We start from the raw sequence: 16,470 nt of genomic DNA, 5'->3' as shown, positions 1-16,470 counted from the left end.
TGTTCCTCCCCTTACAGTAAGCATACCACACAAACCATCCAATTCCTTCAGTTGCATGCTTGAAACAATGGTCTCAAACAACTCAAACAGTTTTCTTTAAGCCATTAACGAGCCACATTCTACGACTGATCAATTGTAAAAGAAGTTGATTGATCATTGTGATTGCTTCAAACTGCTGTTTAAAGCTGGAACTAAATATGCCCAATTAGAAAGTAATTTCAATAATGATAAAAAAAAAGACAACATTAATGCAATCTGAATTCCGTAATGTAAATAATTAAAAAAAGCCTCACTTAAAGACTTTAATACTTCTGTAGGTAAACTTGTTTTTTTTTATGTACACCTGCTTATATTTATAACACAGTCAGTGTGCGCAGACCTTATGGAGATTTCACTGTGGAACAGTTTCAGCCTGTAACTTCCAATCAAAGTCTTTGGCTCCTCCCCTTAATGAAAAAAACTGTCTCAACACTCTCTTTCTACTCACAATAATTCCTTCCCGTTATCTTTCACGCTGCTTTTTCTGCATGAAAATCCAAGACGAGGTGAGTAAGAAGGACCATTGGGGCCAAATTAATACAAAACGTATATTGTCGAAATTGAGAATAAAGTCAAAATTTGGAGATCAAGTTAGATAATGTTGTTTTGAGGAGGGAAAAAGTTAAAATACTATTTTGAGGAAAAAAGTGGAAATGTGGAGATTACAGTTGTTGTTTCATGAAAGACTACCATATTTGCTATACCCTTTACAGAATGCCTTGTTTAGATGAGTTAGAAGGACACATTGTTCTGCCGTGTTTTGATAGAAAATACACAACACGTTCTCACTCCCAAACACCAAACACTTCCCTAGATTATGAGATCGGAAAAATGAGGAAACATGAGAACAGTTTGGAATGAATCTACACATGTACGTTCATTTTACTTAAATCGCTTTGGAAAACACTAACTTCATTAAAGTGCGGGTTAAGGTTAGGGATAAGGTTAGGGTACGCGGAAGGTCACCTTTCGCGTTCCTCAGGAACGCCTCGGGACTTGACAAATCGTCACTGTATTACGCGTGAGAACGGGCTGACATACATCCTCTCTGTTACAAGAGGGCGTAACCACCTTTCATCTGTCCATTACCGGCCGTCTAAGCTGTCAGTGTAGAGAATAGAAATCAGACTCATGAAACATCTGCTTACATCTGGTTGAATTCAGGTGTACAGAACCACAAAGAGCAGACGATCAGCTGATCACAACTTGTACATTAAGAAAATCTTCTGGAAATCTTAATAGAAATTATTGTGAGCTGTGATTCTTTTCCTCACGCTGAGCCCTTACCCGCTGAAACCCACTTTAACTTTAACTAATTTTTCTGTTTAGAGGCAAAGTCACCCTTTCCAATGTAGGCAACAGGAAAATAGAGCTTTTTATGTATTTATTTTTTTACTTTTCCTACTGTTTCTCTACTCGTTTTCTACTTAAGTGATACAAGTTGAATACATTTATTACAAATAAATTTAGACTGGAATAAAGTTTTTATTCGTCTATTGATGATAGTTTATCATTACATTAATATAGCACGAGGTTCAATTAGCTTTGCACAAAAATAATACATACAGATTGTCGGTAGTTTCACTAACGCTGCCAATAATGCAGATCTACTTATAACACAGTAAGTGTGCACAGAGATAATGGGGATTTCATTTTAACTGAGTGGTCTACTCACTACACCGTGGAACAGCCTCAGCTATAACTTCCAAACCAAGTCTTTAGCCCCGCCACTTAATAAAAAAAGAAGAAGTCTCAAATTGCCACACTTCCTCTTTCCACTCACAACATTCCCTTCCCGTTATCTTTCACTCTGCACATGTACGTTCATTTTACTTAAATTGCTTTGGAAAACACTATCTAACTTCATTAAAGTTCTGGTTAAGGCATGAAAGAGTGCATCTAAGATGGGGTGAGTCACGTTTTCTAAGACTTTTGAAAAATCTTGCATTCATCTGGCTTTTAAATGTTTCTGCTACTCCACAGATATTCTGCCCCTAACAATCTGTGCTGCGGTGGGGAGACTAAGCATCCGGTTCAATTAAGTCTTGTTCTTTTTGACCCACAGCCAAGCACTGTGTGTAGTTTCCTGGAAATGGAGGGAACTCAGACAACGACTAGAGAGGAGGGGACAACAGAAAGAAATGGGGATCAGGGGACTAGCAGCAATGTGCCGATGTCCAGCAAACCTCTGCATCGCTTTGTCCGAAAGGAGCCCAGAAGTCTTGGGGTAACACATTAGATAAGCAAAATCTTAAATAAGCAGATTTATACACGAGGATAGCTATAAGCTGATGCAGCTGTAGACACTCTCATCCATTCTTCCTCTTCCCCTTTCCAGATTGTCATTCTGATGTTCGGCTGTGCTGAGTTGTTAATGGGATTTCAGTTCTCCAGTGAAGATTTCAAAATCTCTGCTGAACTCTACATTCGCTTTTGGCAGGGAGCTCTGGTACTTACTGTAGCTGGCTAGCACTGACATGCTGACAGCTAAAAATGATTGAACTTGACTGGTCAGTTATGTTCAGAAAAGTTCAAAGTAGTGCCTGTGCTATAAATATGAGGCTACAACCATCAGTTTGTTAGGTTAACAGCACAAGCATGGCACACAGTCACAATACCAAAAGGTTTAAAAAATGCATCTGGCACAATTGCAATGCTACGTGTTAACTAGATCTTTCCAATGACAAATAAACAACAGCAAAAGTATTCATAGTTTCCTACAAAAGATGTATTGTATGAAGACAGACTCACACAGCTTCACACTGTGAAAATATCACCCATACTACTACTAAATCTACTGTGGGTTAAGGTCAAACAGCATCATTTGTTGTGATTATTTGCTCACTAGTTTCTTACCTGTGGAATCCTGTCAGTCTACACTGAGTTGCATCCGTCCAAGAAGATGGTACGTCATGGTTTTATTTCCTATTTGTGATTTTCAGCCCTGTTTATACTCCTACAGTCCTTCCTAATTCAGTGGCCTAATTAATTTTGATTAACTTATCTTTCCCAGGTGACTGTGTGCTTGGCCCTGTATGTGGTTTCCATCTTTGGAATCGTAATCTCTTTCATATGCAGGATAATCCAGATCATCTCTTATCCCGACTATTATATGCGATATCATTTGAACTGGACAAGTGTGGTGAGTTACAGTACATATCTATTTTTTGATTATGATTCTATGACATGCATGTTTTCACAGCATATCAATAACTCTCACTTTCTGTCACTGTAGACGCTGCTGAAAAGTATCGAAGCCATTTTATTGACCTCCTCTTTTTGCGTGTTAGTGATTCTCATTTTTCTAACCACTGTTGCAAGTTTCGCACTGAAATCCACACACACTCAGGTAATAGCATATTTTATTTTATTATTATTGACATACAAGCCTTCTGTCTACTTCAGAGAAACATGCCACAGAGTCCGATTTATCCCAGGGATATCTGCTGAAGGACAGTTTTCAATAGCTTTGGTCACTCATCATTTTATTTTTCTTCCACTTTCATGTTTTGTTTTGTTTTTTCAGGTTATCATCCAGCAAATTCCACCACCGAGGACTGAAACGACATCGGACTGAGGACATCTTTTTAAAGTATTATTAAACATTACACGACCTTACTAAAACACACTTGTTGGTCTCTTGTGACACTTGTTCTTGAACTAAAATCATTTCTGTCATCTCTGTGAGGAAAAACTGTCTTAGAAGAACTTTTTCAGGAAGGTAATAACGACTAATCTGTCTGGCAACTCTTGTGTTTCCCTGCTGCACGTCTGCAAATCTCTTGTGGTCCACATCGACTGAATGTGTTGACCTCGGCCAGATGTCATACATTATATGTTGGACAACATCTGGACTATGCAACATTTGTTTGTGACAAGTATCAAAATTCAGGACATCCAACCATAAAAGCTTTGATTTGTTTTAAAACATACTTGTTAGAAATTTAATACTGTTAATATCTGAAAATTTACTTCCTCATCAGACTTTTAGTCATTTGGAAGCCATATAGAAAATCTATTATACGTGTCATCTTTTCAGAGATGTCCAAAGTTTTCCATCTAATTGTATCTGCATTATTATTAGTGTCTTATTAGTAGTGTTTGACTGTCATTAAACTGTGCTTTGTACTCTATACTGAATGTTTAACTGAAGACATTTTACAGTATGACATGTTGTAACTGGATGAGTAAACTATTAGCTGTGACCTCTGGTTACAGAGGGAACAGGTCCATTACTGGGATCTAAGAAGCCTTGGTATAAACTCTGTTTTTCCTGTTTGTGTAAAATCTTTTTATATTTTGTGCAGTAATTGTGTACTGATTTAAACATAAACTTTTGTTAAGCCAATATAAATACTCTCATTTCATTATGTTAACCTTTGCCTTCACCCCTAATCAACAATAGTAAAAGTCCTCAGTTTATGACGTAGGTTAAAGTTGTACAAACTCTGTTTTTGCCTTATAAATGATATTTTCATGTGAGTTTGTACATTTCAATAAATTGCTGCACCTCTCTCATTTTCCTACCAAAACTTGAAGAAGTGAGAGATGGCTCAAGACTTTTGCACAGTACTCTATATGTTTATATGTGTCAGGGAACTCAGTGTGACGAATTAAGTAAGATAAGTAAGAGAGATAGCTTTTAACTCTCAGTGATGGCACAGTGTTTGAGTTTGGGAACTGAAGGGGAGTTTGGACCCGGAAACGGCTAATGACGTCAGATAGTTTGTTTAACCTCCACATTGGCCATCAAATGTGGAGGTTAAACAAAGTTCATCACAAAGCCGGACGACAAGGCGGAAGCTTGGAGGAGCTCAGGCTGAAGAGGCGAGAGAATGAGAGAGGTGTGTCTGCTCAATACCGAGGCTCAGTTTCCCAAACATACTGTAGATTAACCCTGGTCTTTAACTAAAAACCCTGTTTATTCAATAGTGAGCTTTATTTTTCCTTTAGCTCTATGTTGAGTTTCCACAGAAACTAGCTGCAACTGTAACTCAACGTAATCTTCATTATTTTATTAATATCTTCCATTAACACTATGTAAAGTTCATTTCATGTCATTTATTATCAGAAACTTTATTTTAAACCACTTTCTTCTTAACTGGTAAAAATCACAGGTTGGATAATGAACTATAGCACAAGAACCCACAACCAGTCTCCAAAACTTCTCCAGCATCTACTAACCTGACACTTTATTAGGTATACGTTGCTAGAGTCAGATTGAACCCCCTTGTGTTTTCCAAAACAGACTTGGTTAATTCCTTATGGCACAGATTCAACAAGGTGCTGTAAACATTCCTGAGATGTTTTTGGTCCAAATCGACACGGTAGCATCACTCATTTGGTATCCATGACACAAATCTCCCAATCCACCACATCCTAAAGATGCCTGGTTAGACTCATTGACTGTGGAGGGCAATTGAGTACAGTAGATTCATTGCCATCTTTGTCAAATCGAGATTATTTGAGCCTTATAGCATGGGGTGTTATTCTGCTGGAAGCAGCTATCGGAAGAAAGGTACGCTGTGGTCATAAGGGGATGGAAATGGTCAGCAACAATACTCAGGTGCACTGTGGCATTTAAACAATATTCAGTTGGTATTAAGGGATGCCAAATAAATATCCCTGACACTATTACAGCACCAGCACCAGCCTGAACTGCTCATACAGGGCAGGATGAATCCCTTTTGTCATGTGTTTTATGCCAAATTCTCATCCTATTATCGAATGTTGAAGCAGAAATTGAGACTCATCAGAACAGGCAATGTTTTACAATTTTCTGTTGTCCCATGTGAATTGTAGCCACAGCTGTTTATTGCTATACCCCATCTGCTTCAAGGTTTCACGTATTGTGCGTTCAGAGATGCTCTTTTGCATACCTTGGTTGTCACAGGTGGCTATTTGAGGTATTGTGGCCTTCCCATCAGCTCAAACGAGTCTGGCCCTCTCCTTTGACATCTGGCTTCAGTAAGACATTTTTCACCCAGAAAACTGCAGCTCACTGGATCCTGTTTTTTTCTCTTTTTCATTTTGATGCTCAGTTTGGACTTCAGCAGGCCATCTTGACCATGTCTACATGTCTAAAGAACTGAATTCTTGCTATGTGATGTCTGATTAGATATTTGTATTACCAAGCAGTTGAACAAGTGTGCCTAATAAAGTATGAAATAGGTTGTACATAAAGATTAGACTCGACTGGACATTAAAAGTAGTAGAAGTAGTAATCTGCATATGTTTTTTTAAACTGCATTACAAAGATGCTGCTCTTTTTTGTGACACCCCAGAGGAACTGAGCAACACATAAACAGTTCGCCCATCAAAACTGAGACATGCTCGTGTAGCTTAACATTTGGTCTACATCAGAAACTTTTCTGTAATGCAGGTTTTAATATAAAATAGACATACACTGTCTTAAAAGGATAACAAAAAAAACTTGAGTGGATATGTTAGCTTAACTGTGACTGAGGGAAACAAAGAAGATGGACTTGAGCTGGTATGGAAATACACTATTTTTTAAAATCTTTAAGACTCTTTAAAAAAAGAAAAGAAAAGAAAAAACCTTTAAGTAAAAAGTAATATTGTAATTTTTTACATTCATTTCTTATTATTCAGACATTTAATTTAAATTACATGGCAGTCAAATTAAAGACTACAAAACTTCTTTGAAACAGATATTCAATCAACAGTGATGCACCTAAAACATTTAGAATTATGCATAGTTATGGTGCTTACTATGGTGCAATTTGGCTGGTGCGTTCAAGGAAGCCTCAACATCAGAGGTTTTCCTGCTAAAAAGCATTAAATTCATTGGCTAAATTTATGGCCAATTGTTACTCAAACAAAGTTGCCACAAGTATCCATCTCTGATTCTTTCTTACATTGCACAAATTCAGCATTAGTTAATTGTAATTGAATTAACAATGTAGAGTAGGTATTGTCATGCTAAACTACCTCCAAAGAAATTGAAAGAATTCATTATTACTGAAAGTCAAGTGATGAATCTAGAAACTATAACAGCATTACAGCACATTAGTCTGAACTTCAGAACAAAGTAAAAAACAACTGACTTGGATCACAGAAGGTTTTAATGTGTCTTCTTCAGCTCATCTGGCCTCTGTTGAGGTGTGTGGAAAACCTTTTGTCTTCCTGTCCAGTAAAAGACCTGAATGCTGTGTTCACTTGTTCAAGCCTACCTGCACACCCTGCCAGCCTTGGCCAGAGAGACCGTCTGGGTGTAACTGTGTAACTATTTACTCTATTCAAACACTGAATAAAATGTTTGTGGCTGGCTCTTGCATGAGATATTGGGTGTTACATTATTGGGTGGTGATAATAAATGATAAATGAGTGGACTTTCCTTCTGTGCACATCTGAGATTTAATGCTTCATAATTATCGGGGTTTTCTGTATAGAAATTGTGTCCCATTGTGTTTTCTACCTCTCTCCATCTCAGCTCACTCCACTGAATTCTGCTCCACCCTTTTGACTCTAAACTTGGTCCCAGGACTGATCCAAATTCTCCCTTCTCTGAGTGTAGTTTCCTGGAAATGGAGGGAACTCAGACAACAACTAGAGAGGAGGGGACAACAGAAAGAAATGGGGATCAGGGGACTAGCAGCGACGTGCTGATGTCCAGCAAACCTTTGCATCACTTTGTCCAAAAGGAGCCCAGATGTCTTGGGGTATATAAGTCAAGTATTAAATAAGCAGATTTATACACAAGGAGAGGTATAAGCTGATGCAGCTGTTGACACTCTCATCCATTCTTCCTCTTCCCCTTCCCAGATTGTCAGCCTGATGTTTGGCTGTGCTGAGTTGTTAATGGGATTTCAACTGTTCGGTTAAGAATTGATGACCTCTACTGAACTCTACATTCGCATTTGGCAGGGAGCTCTGGTCCGTGTTTTAACATTTTACTGGCTAGCATCAACACGCTGGCAACTGAAAATGATTGAACTGATTATATCTTATATAGTAATCCGCTGCAGTTTTTGTTCACAAGAAGTTAAAAATAAAGTTTGTGAGCTGATCCAACACCTCTCAAAATCTGGATTCAGCATTTTGACAAAACAGCTTTTTAGTCAGACGTAGATGGAAATATCTACACTTCTAAAAATACTTCAGTGCTGCCTGTGCTACAAATATGAGACCGCAGTCATCAGTTTGTTGCCTTGACAGCACAAACAGCCATGATACACAGATGTAATAGCAAAATGTACAACAATAGTAAAATTCATATTAAAATAAGCATTAACTGTGGAGTTGCATCATACAGAATATTCTTATTGAATAAGGCCACTGGTCCATGGGTTTTATGACTTAAATAAAATGAACGATGAGATAAAAGCGACCTTGAAATTTCAAGTTATTTTCAAGTATCACATTTGACCACTGAAACCCTTATTTTTGCTGGAATTTGGCACTTTATTAAAATAATAGTAATAATAATAATAATGCATTTTACAATTTTTTCAGTTTTTGTAAAACAGTAAATTTAAACATTCTAATTTGGTTTGGATAACAACAATAATAGTATTTTAACATTAAAAATATAACTCTAGTTAAGGAGTATGTGTATACTGATGGATTAACCACTACAGAAACATAAAAAACAACTTTGGTAATTACCACTCATTTTCATTTAGTAAAGCTGTGGGATAAACATTACATTGTGAGGTGGTTGAATACATTTTTTAAGCAATGTAACTCACTTGAGATAATAATAATGTTGACATATCAACATTACGTCCAGTTGTTATCAGGGTATTATCAGGGCGGCACGGTGGCGCTGTGCACTGTTGCCTCACAGCAAGATTCTACCACCTGGTCGGGGCCTTTCCCTGTGGGGAGTGCATGTTCTCCCTGTCTTTGTGTGGGTTCTCTCTGGGTATTCTGGCTTCCTCCCACAGTCCAAAGACATGCAGTTAGTGAGGTTGGGTTAACTGGTCATTCTAAATTGCCCATGCGTGTAAATGTGAGTGTGAATCTGAGTGTGATTGGTTGTTTGTCTCTGTGTGTTAGCCCTGTGACAGACTGGCGACCTGTCCAGGGTTTATCCTGCCTCTCACCTTATAGTAGCTGAGATAGGCTCCAGCAACCTGATGACCCTGAAAATGATGAAGTGGAAGAGAATGGATGAATGGGTTGTCATATCCACGGCTTTTTTTCCCTTCCCAGTGGTGGAAACAAGTTTCCATATAATAAGCCACAATAAGTGAAAATCTACTGTTGGTTAAAAGTCAAATAGCAAAAGTCAAATGTGATTATTTGCTCACTAGTTTCTTACCTGTGGAATCTGTGAGGAAAAAAAAAAAACTATCTTACAAGAACTTTTTCAGGAAGATAACAATCTGTCTGGCAACCGTACACATCGACTGAATGTGTTGAACAAGGCCAGATGTCATACAGTATATGTTGGACAACATCTGGGCTACCTGGCATTTGTTAGTCACACAACTTGGCTGTAAATGCCAAAATTCAGGACGGTACCTGGGACGGGTATAAACTATAAAAATTTGGGTTTTTTTTTTTTAAAAAAAAAAAAAAAAAACCCATACTTGTTAGAAACACTTTATTGTTAATATCTTCATCAGACTTTTGGTAATTTTGAAAATCTATTATGCGTGTCATCTTTTCAGAGATGTCCAAGATTTTGCATCTAATTGTATCTGCATTGTTAACAGTGTCTTATTTGTCTTTGACTATCACTAAACTTTGCTTTGTACTCTGCACTAAATGTTTAAACCTTTGATTTTATCCCCAATCAACATCTCAGGTGCCACAGTGTTTTTTTGTAGTAGCACATTAAACTTTATGTATTAAGAAACAGGAGTAGTTTTTCTAATATATGTGCAAGGAATTTACTCCAGTGGTGGATACAACTCATGAAGACACTGATATCAAAAACATTTTGGTCTTTTATTTCAGGAGATTTCATTAAGTAGACAAACAGTAGTTGAACATTTTGACAGAAGTCTCCCCCTGGTGTTGGTAGTGCAGGGAGGATGGGCACCCAGTAGGAGATTTTCTTGTAGTTATATTTGGTCCATGTGCAATTCTTGATTTGTTTTTCTTGGTTTAGTGTCACAGTATTTAATATACATAGCTGGCAGTGTACAGAGACTGTGTGGAGGCCTGGGCAGCTGCACCGGTGGGCTTGTACTCTCCTTTGGAAGCCAGGCCATTGATCTGAGGGGAAGAGCAGAGGGGAGGAAAAAAAGACAGAACAAAGTCAAATTGGAAAGTTAATGATCAGCCAAGTTACTTGAGCCACATTAGCGTAAGACTAAATAGAACGGGGGAAAAAAAAAAAAAAAAAAAAAAAAAAAAAAACACACAACCAACAACAATCATTTACCAGACAGTGTAAAGTTGGGCAATGCAAGATAAGCATTATTTGACAGCCAGTTCAGTAAACAGTCCTCAGCAAATTGATAACACTGAATCGTTAATAGTGTCTACCGAGGATCAGTACTACTCATTCACCTTGGCTCTGGTGATGAAAGCTTGCTGTGTGGCTGCCCTGTTTTCAGCTTTGCCCTTCCAGGCGGCAAGAGCGGAAGCCTGGAGTGCACGACCGTAAGAGAAGGTCAGCTTCCAGGGGCGGTGCAGGGGAACCTGATTGATGGCGTTCAGGTTGACGGAGGCCTCCTCTTCACTCTGCCCTCCGGACAGGAAGCAGATGCCTTTAAAGAAACAGAAAAAGAGTGTGATACTCATAATCAAATGAATTGCTCTGCACTTTCCTTAATTGTATTGTAAAAGCTGTCCTTAAGCCACTTACCAGGCACTGAGGCAGGCACGGTGCGCCTCAGAGCAGTCACTGTAGCCATGGCAACTTCCTGAGAGGTGTACTTCTTAGAGCAGGAGTGTCCAGCAGTGACCATGTTGGGCTTCAGCAGAGTGCCCTCCAGGTACACGTGGTGGTCAGACAGAGCCTTGTACACAGCAGCCAGGACCTAAAGATGACCCGGCAGATTTATAAGTAGACATCCTTCCCATCTTATGTACTGGGAATATCCTTTGCTGCTGGTGGTCTTGCTTACCTTTTCTGTGGCGTACTGGCAACGCTGAAGGTCATGGTCTCCATCAGGCAGGATCTCTGGCTCCACAATGGGCACAAGGCCATTCTGGTGAATACAAGTTCAAATGAATGACTAGAATTTACCCAATTTGTCAGCCTTTTTTGTAGAGCAATTTGCTATACACGCACCTGTTGGCAGATACTGGCATATCTGGCGAGGACATTGGCATTCTCTGCAATGGCAAGAGCTGATGGGCAGCCATCTGAGATCTTGAGCACACACCTCCACTTGGCAAAGTCGCAGCCGTCCTTTTTGTACTGGGCACAGCGCTCTGAGAGGCCATCAAGACCTAGAGAAGCCAAAGAACATTAGCAACCCCGTCTTTGAAAGGCTTATTCTGCATCATTGTGATGATATTTGCAGAGAAATGTACAAGGGGTTGAATCCGCATTACCTTGTGTGGTGGTCTCTCCATCTGTTCCCATCAGACCGGCTGTGCCTTTGTCCACCTAAAGCAAGAAAACGCAAACACGTCAGCAAATTCTAAATAAATAAAAAAATGTTTATCTCTGAGATTCAAAGGATCCGACCACTGCTTGCTCCTCACCTTGATGCCAACAACAATGCCCTTTTCCTTGACGAGCTGGGGGAACAGCTTGCCACTGTCTGACTTCTGGTAGAGTGTCTCGTGGAAGAAGATGATGCCGCCCACACAGTTTGAGAAGGAGGCATCAGAGGTGAAGAGGATGTCACGGAAGCTGCGGCGGTTCTCCTCGGTGTTCTCCACGTTGATTTTCTGGAGCCGCTTCGCCATGGTGCCTTTAAAGGCAAACACGTTTTAAGAAAATAATTTCACCTGCATGCACAGCATTTACCTCTCAGCATGGAATATTAAATAAAAGGGTGGCTCACCTGTTGATTCATCTGCAGCCAGGATTCCCTTTCCTGGAGCCACGATCCTCTGAGCAATGTCAGAGAGCTCCCTCTTCTGCTCCGGAGAAAGGGATGGGAACGGATGAGTCATCCTAAGAGAAATAACAATACAGGTTGTTTGGCAGGTGTTCGGAAAGTCTTCAACCATTAGTGGTATGAGGAAGATTTAATCTTGTTTTCAATCTGACACAAAATCCAACAACATTCTGTTCTCCTGCACCACATCCAAGGTTAAAAATCTGGCTTGAAGGGTTGAACTTTGGCCTACAAAACATAACTTCTCCCTTTCATTGTGCAACATGTGTTCAAAGTTCACCCGCAGTTTTGGTCTAGAAGTTTTTCCAATGCTGTCAGCAAATAATGCATTAAACAGGCCCATGTCATGGCCAATAATCAAGAAAATCGCTTGCAAAGAATAAAGTAAACGATCGTAAAAGACAGGCTGAACTTGGGCGCCTTTCAAATATTTGCGCAAACCCAAGCATGCGCTCCGACAGCCATCTGCAGAAACAGGTTTATGTTTGCCAAGCCTTTCAAAGTAAAACTGCCTCTAACGTGTGCTGCAAAGGAAATTGAACTTCCTAAATGAACGGTGTACAATGTGCACACACAAATTATAACACATTAAAACCTGCTACTTCAATCAGTAAACCCGCAGAGGCTTACTAATCCAACCAAAAATTTTAGTCTGCAACATATGACAGTCTGCAATATCGCAAGTGTGCAAGAGTAAAACAAAACAACTAGTCTTACTTGACAGTTTTGTTTAACAGCGACGACAACCGACGTGGCAGATAAGCCTCTACAGACCCAAAGCAGCAACGACACTGACACAACCCGAAAGGTGGCTGAAAGGGGGCATTTAAAGGCTGTCCGGCTCCACGGAGGAGGAGGTGCTCGTGATGTGGCGGGGCGTGTGTAACCCGGATAACTGCAATTGGCCCGTTTAGGCCCACACTGGGGCGGTCATTTTTTTATGACGACTTCGCCACCAATGCACTATGTTCTTATCGGGTAAGTGGAAAACAACAGGGGAGCGATGTGTGTAATAAAAATCGAGGTCTGCATGTATGCACGCACCGGCATGCACTCATCACATGATCACGAGAGGGGCCCCTCTGTCTCTGCTCACAGAGCTGCACACCGACAGATGCTGAAATGTAATGCGAGCCGCTGGCTGCAATGTTGCATTTCAGGTTTGTTTTTGTATTTCCTGGTGAAAATGTGAGTCGCAAAAGCATTCGAAGAACTCTTCAGTTCTTTTTTGCGTCGAATTTCTACATTTCTGCACGTTTATGTCTGAAGAAAGAGGTGTGTGTCATAAAAACCACATCTCATATTGTGGAGAGTTTTTATATTATTACACGCAGAGACCACTGGTGCACCTCCACGCCCCTTTTCTTTTAATTCAGCTTGATTTTTCTCATCGTGTTTTAGTTGGAGGTTTGGAAACAAGCAATATTCAGTTTCTTTCATTAAAAGTCACGTACATGTGCCAAGTGCGTCACAGTGCGTGATAATCACGTCATGGATAGACACTTTCTTTATCAGCTGCTGAAAGTGTTCCAAAAAACTTTTGTGTTGGGGGAGTTTCTTGTGACCACCAGGCAATAGGTGACCTCATCAGATAGCACTATTTGAACTCATGGCTGGAATGGATTTTAAACTCAGGATTAACGACGAGCCAGTTTTTACACAATCCGGACTCTGCACCATGAGCAATTTGCCCTTAGATATCTCTGATCGAGATCATTCTTTGTTCACGAATCCCGTTTTACCTGTTATACACAAGGATCATCACATACATGCATGTTTATTATAGATAACACTGCTTATCTCAACGGAGGCATAAAATTAATGAGAAATATTGGACAGGAGAAATTACCCTTTGGTTGTTACCCTTTGACTGCTTGGTAATGACTCCAGTATCAATTCTGCTTTAGAAAGACACAGAGCAGTCTCAATTTGTGTTATAACATTTGGGAACTTGTACATTAATGCATGAGTAATGTATTAATAACCATTTGATTGCAGAAATTATTCAGCATGTCTTAGGCTCTTTTTGTTCAGTCAAGCCTCAGAAATCTGGGTGTCATTTTTGTCTGTTCAGTGTCTCTTGAGCAATCATTCCAAACAGCCGGTTCGGGGCTGTTTTCCTCATTTAAGGAGTATTTCAAAACTCAGACTGCTGGTGTCAAAGGCTTTTATCTCTTCTTATTTGGATTATTTTGATTTTTTTCTTTTCTTTTTTTTTTTTTACTTCTTTTAGCAAATCACCCATTGATCTTTCCCAGACTGTTGAAAATGTTGCACTAAGACTTTTAACTAGCACCAACTAACACTCCCTTTTTGGCTTCTCTTCATTTGTTGACAGTAAATTGAAGAATTTGTTTTAACATTTTAGTTTGAGCTGCTTCCTGGGATCTTAGGTCATCAGGTCAGAGGTTACTGCAGACCCCACGCACTCAATCTGGTTTTCGAGGTAGTGAGCACCAAGGTTGTACAATTTTCTTCCATTGTGAGGGTTACACCCATGAAAAACTTGCCCAGTCTTCTTTGCCAATGCCAAATGGCTTATTCTGTGACCAACACAACCGCATCGGTTGTCTTGCAACAAGTGTGCGCAGCCCACATACTCAGCTCTGCTGCTCAACCCACAAATTTGTTTTCCTTACAAATTCATAACCCTTTAAAGGGAATTAAACTTTATCTTTAGGCTTTCCAAGAGTATAAGATTTATTGCCAAGAAGCATTGTTACAAAAAGAAATAATTAAACACCTTCCCCTACCTTTTGGGTTAAGTTTGTCTCACACCATCCCTTCTATGACACCAACCTTCTCATTACAGCCATGAATGTTCTCCATGGTCTTCTTCTTTCCCTCCTCCCTGACAACTCCATCTTCAACATCCTTTGTCCAGTATGTCCACTATCCCTCTTCTCTGCATGTCCAAACCATCCACCAGCCATGCCTCTCTACATTCTTTTCAAAATTGCTCAACCTGAACCCTCGCTTAAATTTCTCCATCCATGCTTTTTTTTTTCCCTCCGTCCCATTGAAAATCTGAACATCTTCAACTCATTTTCAACTCTCCAGCTCAGCCTCCTGTCTTTTCTGTCAGGTCCATCATCTCCAAACCATACGTCATGGCAAGCTCATTACTATCTCGTAAATGTTCCCTTTCACTCTCGCTGCTATTAAATTTGCTCGTGAAATTAAACATTTCGAATGGATTTTAATCAGATCAAATCAGTTAATAGTGATTGGCTTATGGGCAATTGTGCAACATGTATGACGTTTTATTTTATAATTTTTGACTGTAGAGTATCAGACAGTCTACAAGTGTGGTGAAGGAGAGATTGCAGATTACAAGATGAGACCTGCTATGCTGTATGGTTTGGAGTTGATGGCACTAACAAAACTAAAGGAGGCCAAGCTGAAGATCTTAAAATTCCCTTTGGGAGTCACCAGGAGGACCAACATTAGAAACGAGTGTATCAGAGGGCGAAAGGGACAGTCAAGATTGAGCAGTTTGGACATGTGCAGACAGGGGATAGTGACTTATTGGACAAAAGATGCTAAATATGGAGTTGCCAGGCAGAATGATAAGAGGGAAGACTACAGAGAGGATTAATGGATGTAGTGAAGGAGGACATGCAGATGCTTGGTGTGGCAGGAGAGGTTGCTAGGTATAGGGTGAGATAGTGGTGTTGGGTGACTCTAACGGGTGGACTCAGTAGCAGAAACACACACAGGCTCGGGGATTGCGCTGAATGCTGTTTTATTTACAGTTATAGGGGATATTTACAAGGGAAGGGGCTATTTACAGTGATCGGGTAAGGGAGGGAATGAAACAGAGCCGAGGCATGCAGGAGGATGGGTGGCGCACTGGAGTGACTTGATACACAGAAAATACAGATGCGGGCGATGATCACAGCCAGAGGCGAGGTAAATCTCCGTAATAGATCCGAGAAGACAAACTCCAAAAGAACAGGCAGGCGAGCAGGCGGCGGAACAAGCTAGTGCAGGGGAAAAACAGGCAGGGAGACGAAGCCTGAACATAAAGCTCAAGCAGCGTTAATCTAGAGCAGGGGTGTCGAGCTCCAGGCCTCGAGGGCCTGTGTCCTGCAGGTTTTAGATCTCACCCTGGGTCAACACACCTGAATCAAATGATTAGTTCATTACCAGACCTCTGGAGAACTTCAAGGCATGTTGAGGAGGTAATTTAGCCATTTAAATCAGCTGTGATGGATCAAGGACACATCTAAAACCTGCAGGACACCGGCCCTCGAGGCCTGGAGTTCAACACCTGTGATCTAGAGAATCGTTCTGCAAAACACGTTACCACTTGTGGAAGCGACACTATTCCAATACCAGACGTCCATCACACAGCTCTTTAAATGCTCCTGCTAATGACATCTGATGCACCACAGGTGTGCAGGGATCCCGCAAAGCACCACCCCGCCTACCTGTG

General features: G+C 40.2%; 2 protein-coding genes across 5 annotated transcripts; one reads left to right on the top strand and one right to left on the bottom strand.

Moving 5' to 3' along the window:
* Positions 1–470: 470 nt before the first annotated feature.
* Positions 471–4,468, top strand: LOC134636936 (uncharacterized). Of its 3 annotated transcripts, none has more exons than XM_063487218.1 (7): positions 471–545; positions 2,105–2,266; positions 2,378–2,488; positions 2,888–2,944; positions 3,053–3,181; positions 3,275–3,388; positions 3,566–4,468. In XM_063487218.1, the coding sequence occupies exons 1-7, from the start codon at positions 528–530 to the stop codon at positions 3,614–3,616; spliced, it is 642 nt and encodes a 213-aa protein (XP_063343288.1). In that variant the 5' UTR covers positions 471–527; the 3' UTR covers positions 3,617–4,468. The 3 variants fall into 3 exon arrangements, with proteins under 3 accessions (XP_063343288.1, XP_063343296.1, XP_063343282.1); XM_063487226.1 differs by lacking the exon at positions 471–545 and adding an exon at positions 1,607–1,948; XM_063487212.1 differs by lacking the exon at positions 471–545 and having other exon boundaries at positions 1,607–2,266.
* A 5,470-nt stretch (positions 4,469–9,938) lies between these two features.
* Positions 9,939–14,889, bottom strand: aldob (aldolase b, fructose-bisphosphate). Of its 2 annotated transcripts, none has more exons than XM_063487192.2 (9): positions 14,832–14,889; positions 11,976–12,088; positions 11,671–11,882; positions 11,518–11,572; positions 11,252–11,412; positions 11,085–11,168; positions 10,823–10,997; positions 10,525–10,724; positions 9,939–10,227 (listed from the first exon to the last, which is right to left on the bottom strand). In XM_063487192.2, the coding sequence occupies exons 1-9, from the start codon at positions 14,846–14,848 to the stop codon at positions 10,132–10,134; spliced, it is 1,113 nt and encodes a 370-aa protein (XP_063343262.1). In that variant the 5' UTR covers positions 14,849–14,889; the 3' UTR covers positions 9,939–10,131. The 2 variants fall into 2 exon arrangements, with proteins under 2 accessions (XP_063343262.1, XP_063343269.1); XM_063487199.1 differs by lacking the exon at positions 14,832–14,889 and adding an exon at positions 12,750–12,850.
* Positions 14,890–16,470: the final 1,581 nt, after the last annotated feature.

The sequence above is a fragment of the Pelmatolapia mariae genome, linkage group LG2 (genome assembly GCF_036321145.2).
Source record: "Pelmatolapia mariae isolate MD_Pm_ZW linkage group LG2, Pm_UMD_F_2, whole genome shotgun sequence".
NCBI lineage: Eukaryota > Metazoa > Chordata > Actinopteri > Cichliformes > Cichlidae > Pelmatolapia > Pelmatolapia mariae.
The sequence above is the reverse complement of the archived record's forward strand: the minus strand, read 5'-3'. Positions and strand labels throughout refer to the sequence as shown.

Bases quoted from the DNA above. Each gene is read 5' to 3' on its own strand.
- LOC134636936 (XM_063487212.1), top strand. From the start codon at position 2,003: ATGTTTCTGCTACTCCACAGATATTCTGCCCCTAACAATCTGTGCTGC. The intron at 2,489-2,887 runs GTACTTACTGTA...TTTGCTCACTAG, and splicing joins GCTTTTGGCAGGGAGCTCTG to TTTCTTACCTGTGGAATCCT. The intron at 3,389-3,565 runs GTAATAGCATAT...TTGTTTTTTCAG, and splicing joins TGAAATCCACACACACTCAG to GTTATCATCCAGCAAATTCC.
- aldob (XM_063487192.2), bottom strand. The intron at 10,725-10,822 runs GTAAGTGGCTTA...GTTTCTTTAAAG, and splicing joins CGTGCCTGCCTCAGTGCCTG to GCATCTGCTTCCTGTCCGGA. The intron at 10,228-10,524 runs GTGAATGAGTAG...TCTTCCCCTCAG, and splicing joins CTTTCATCACCAGAGCCAAG to ATCAATGGCCTGGCTTCCAA.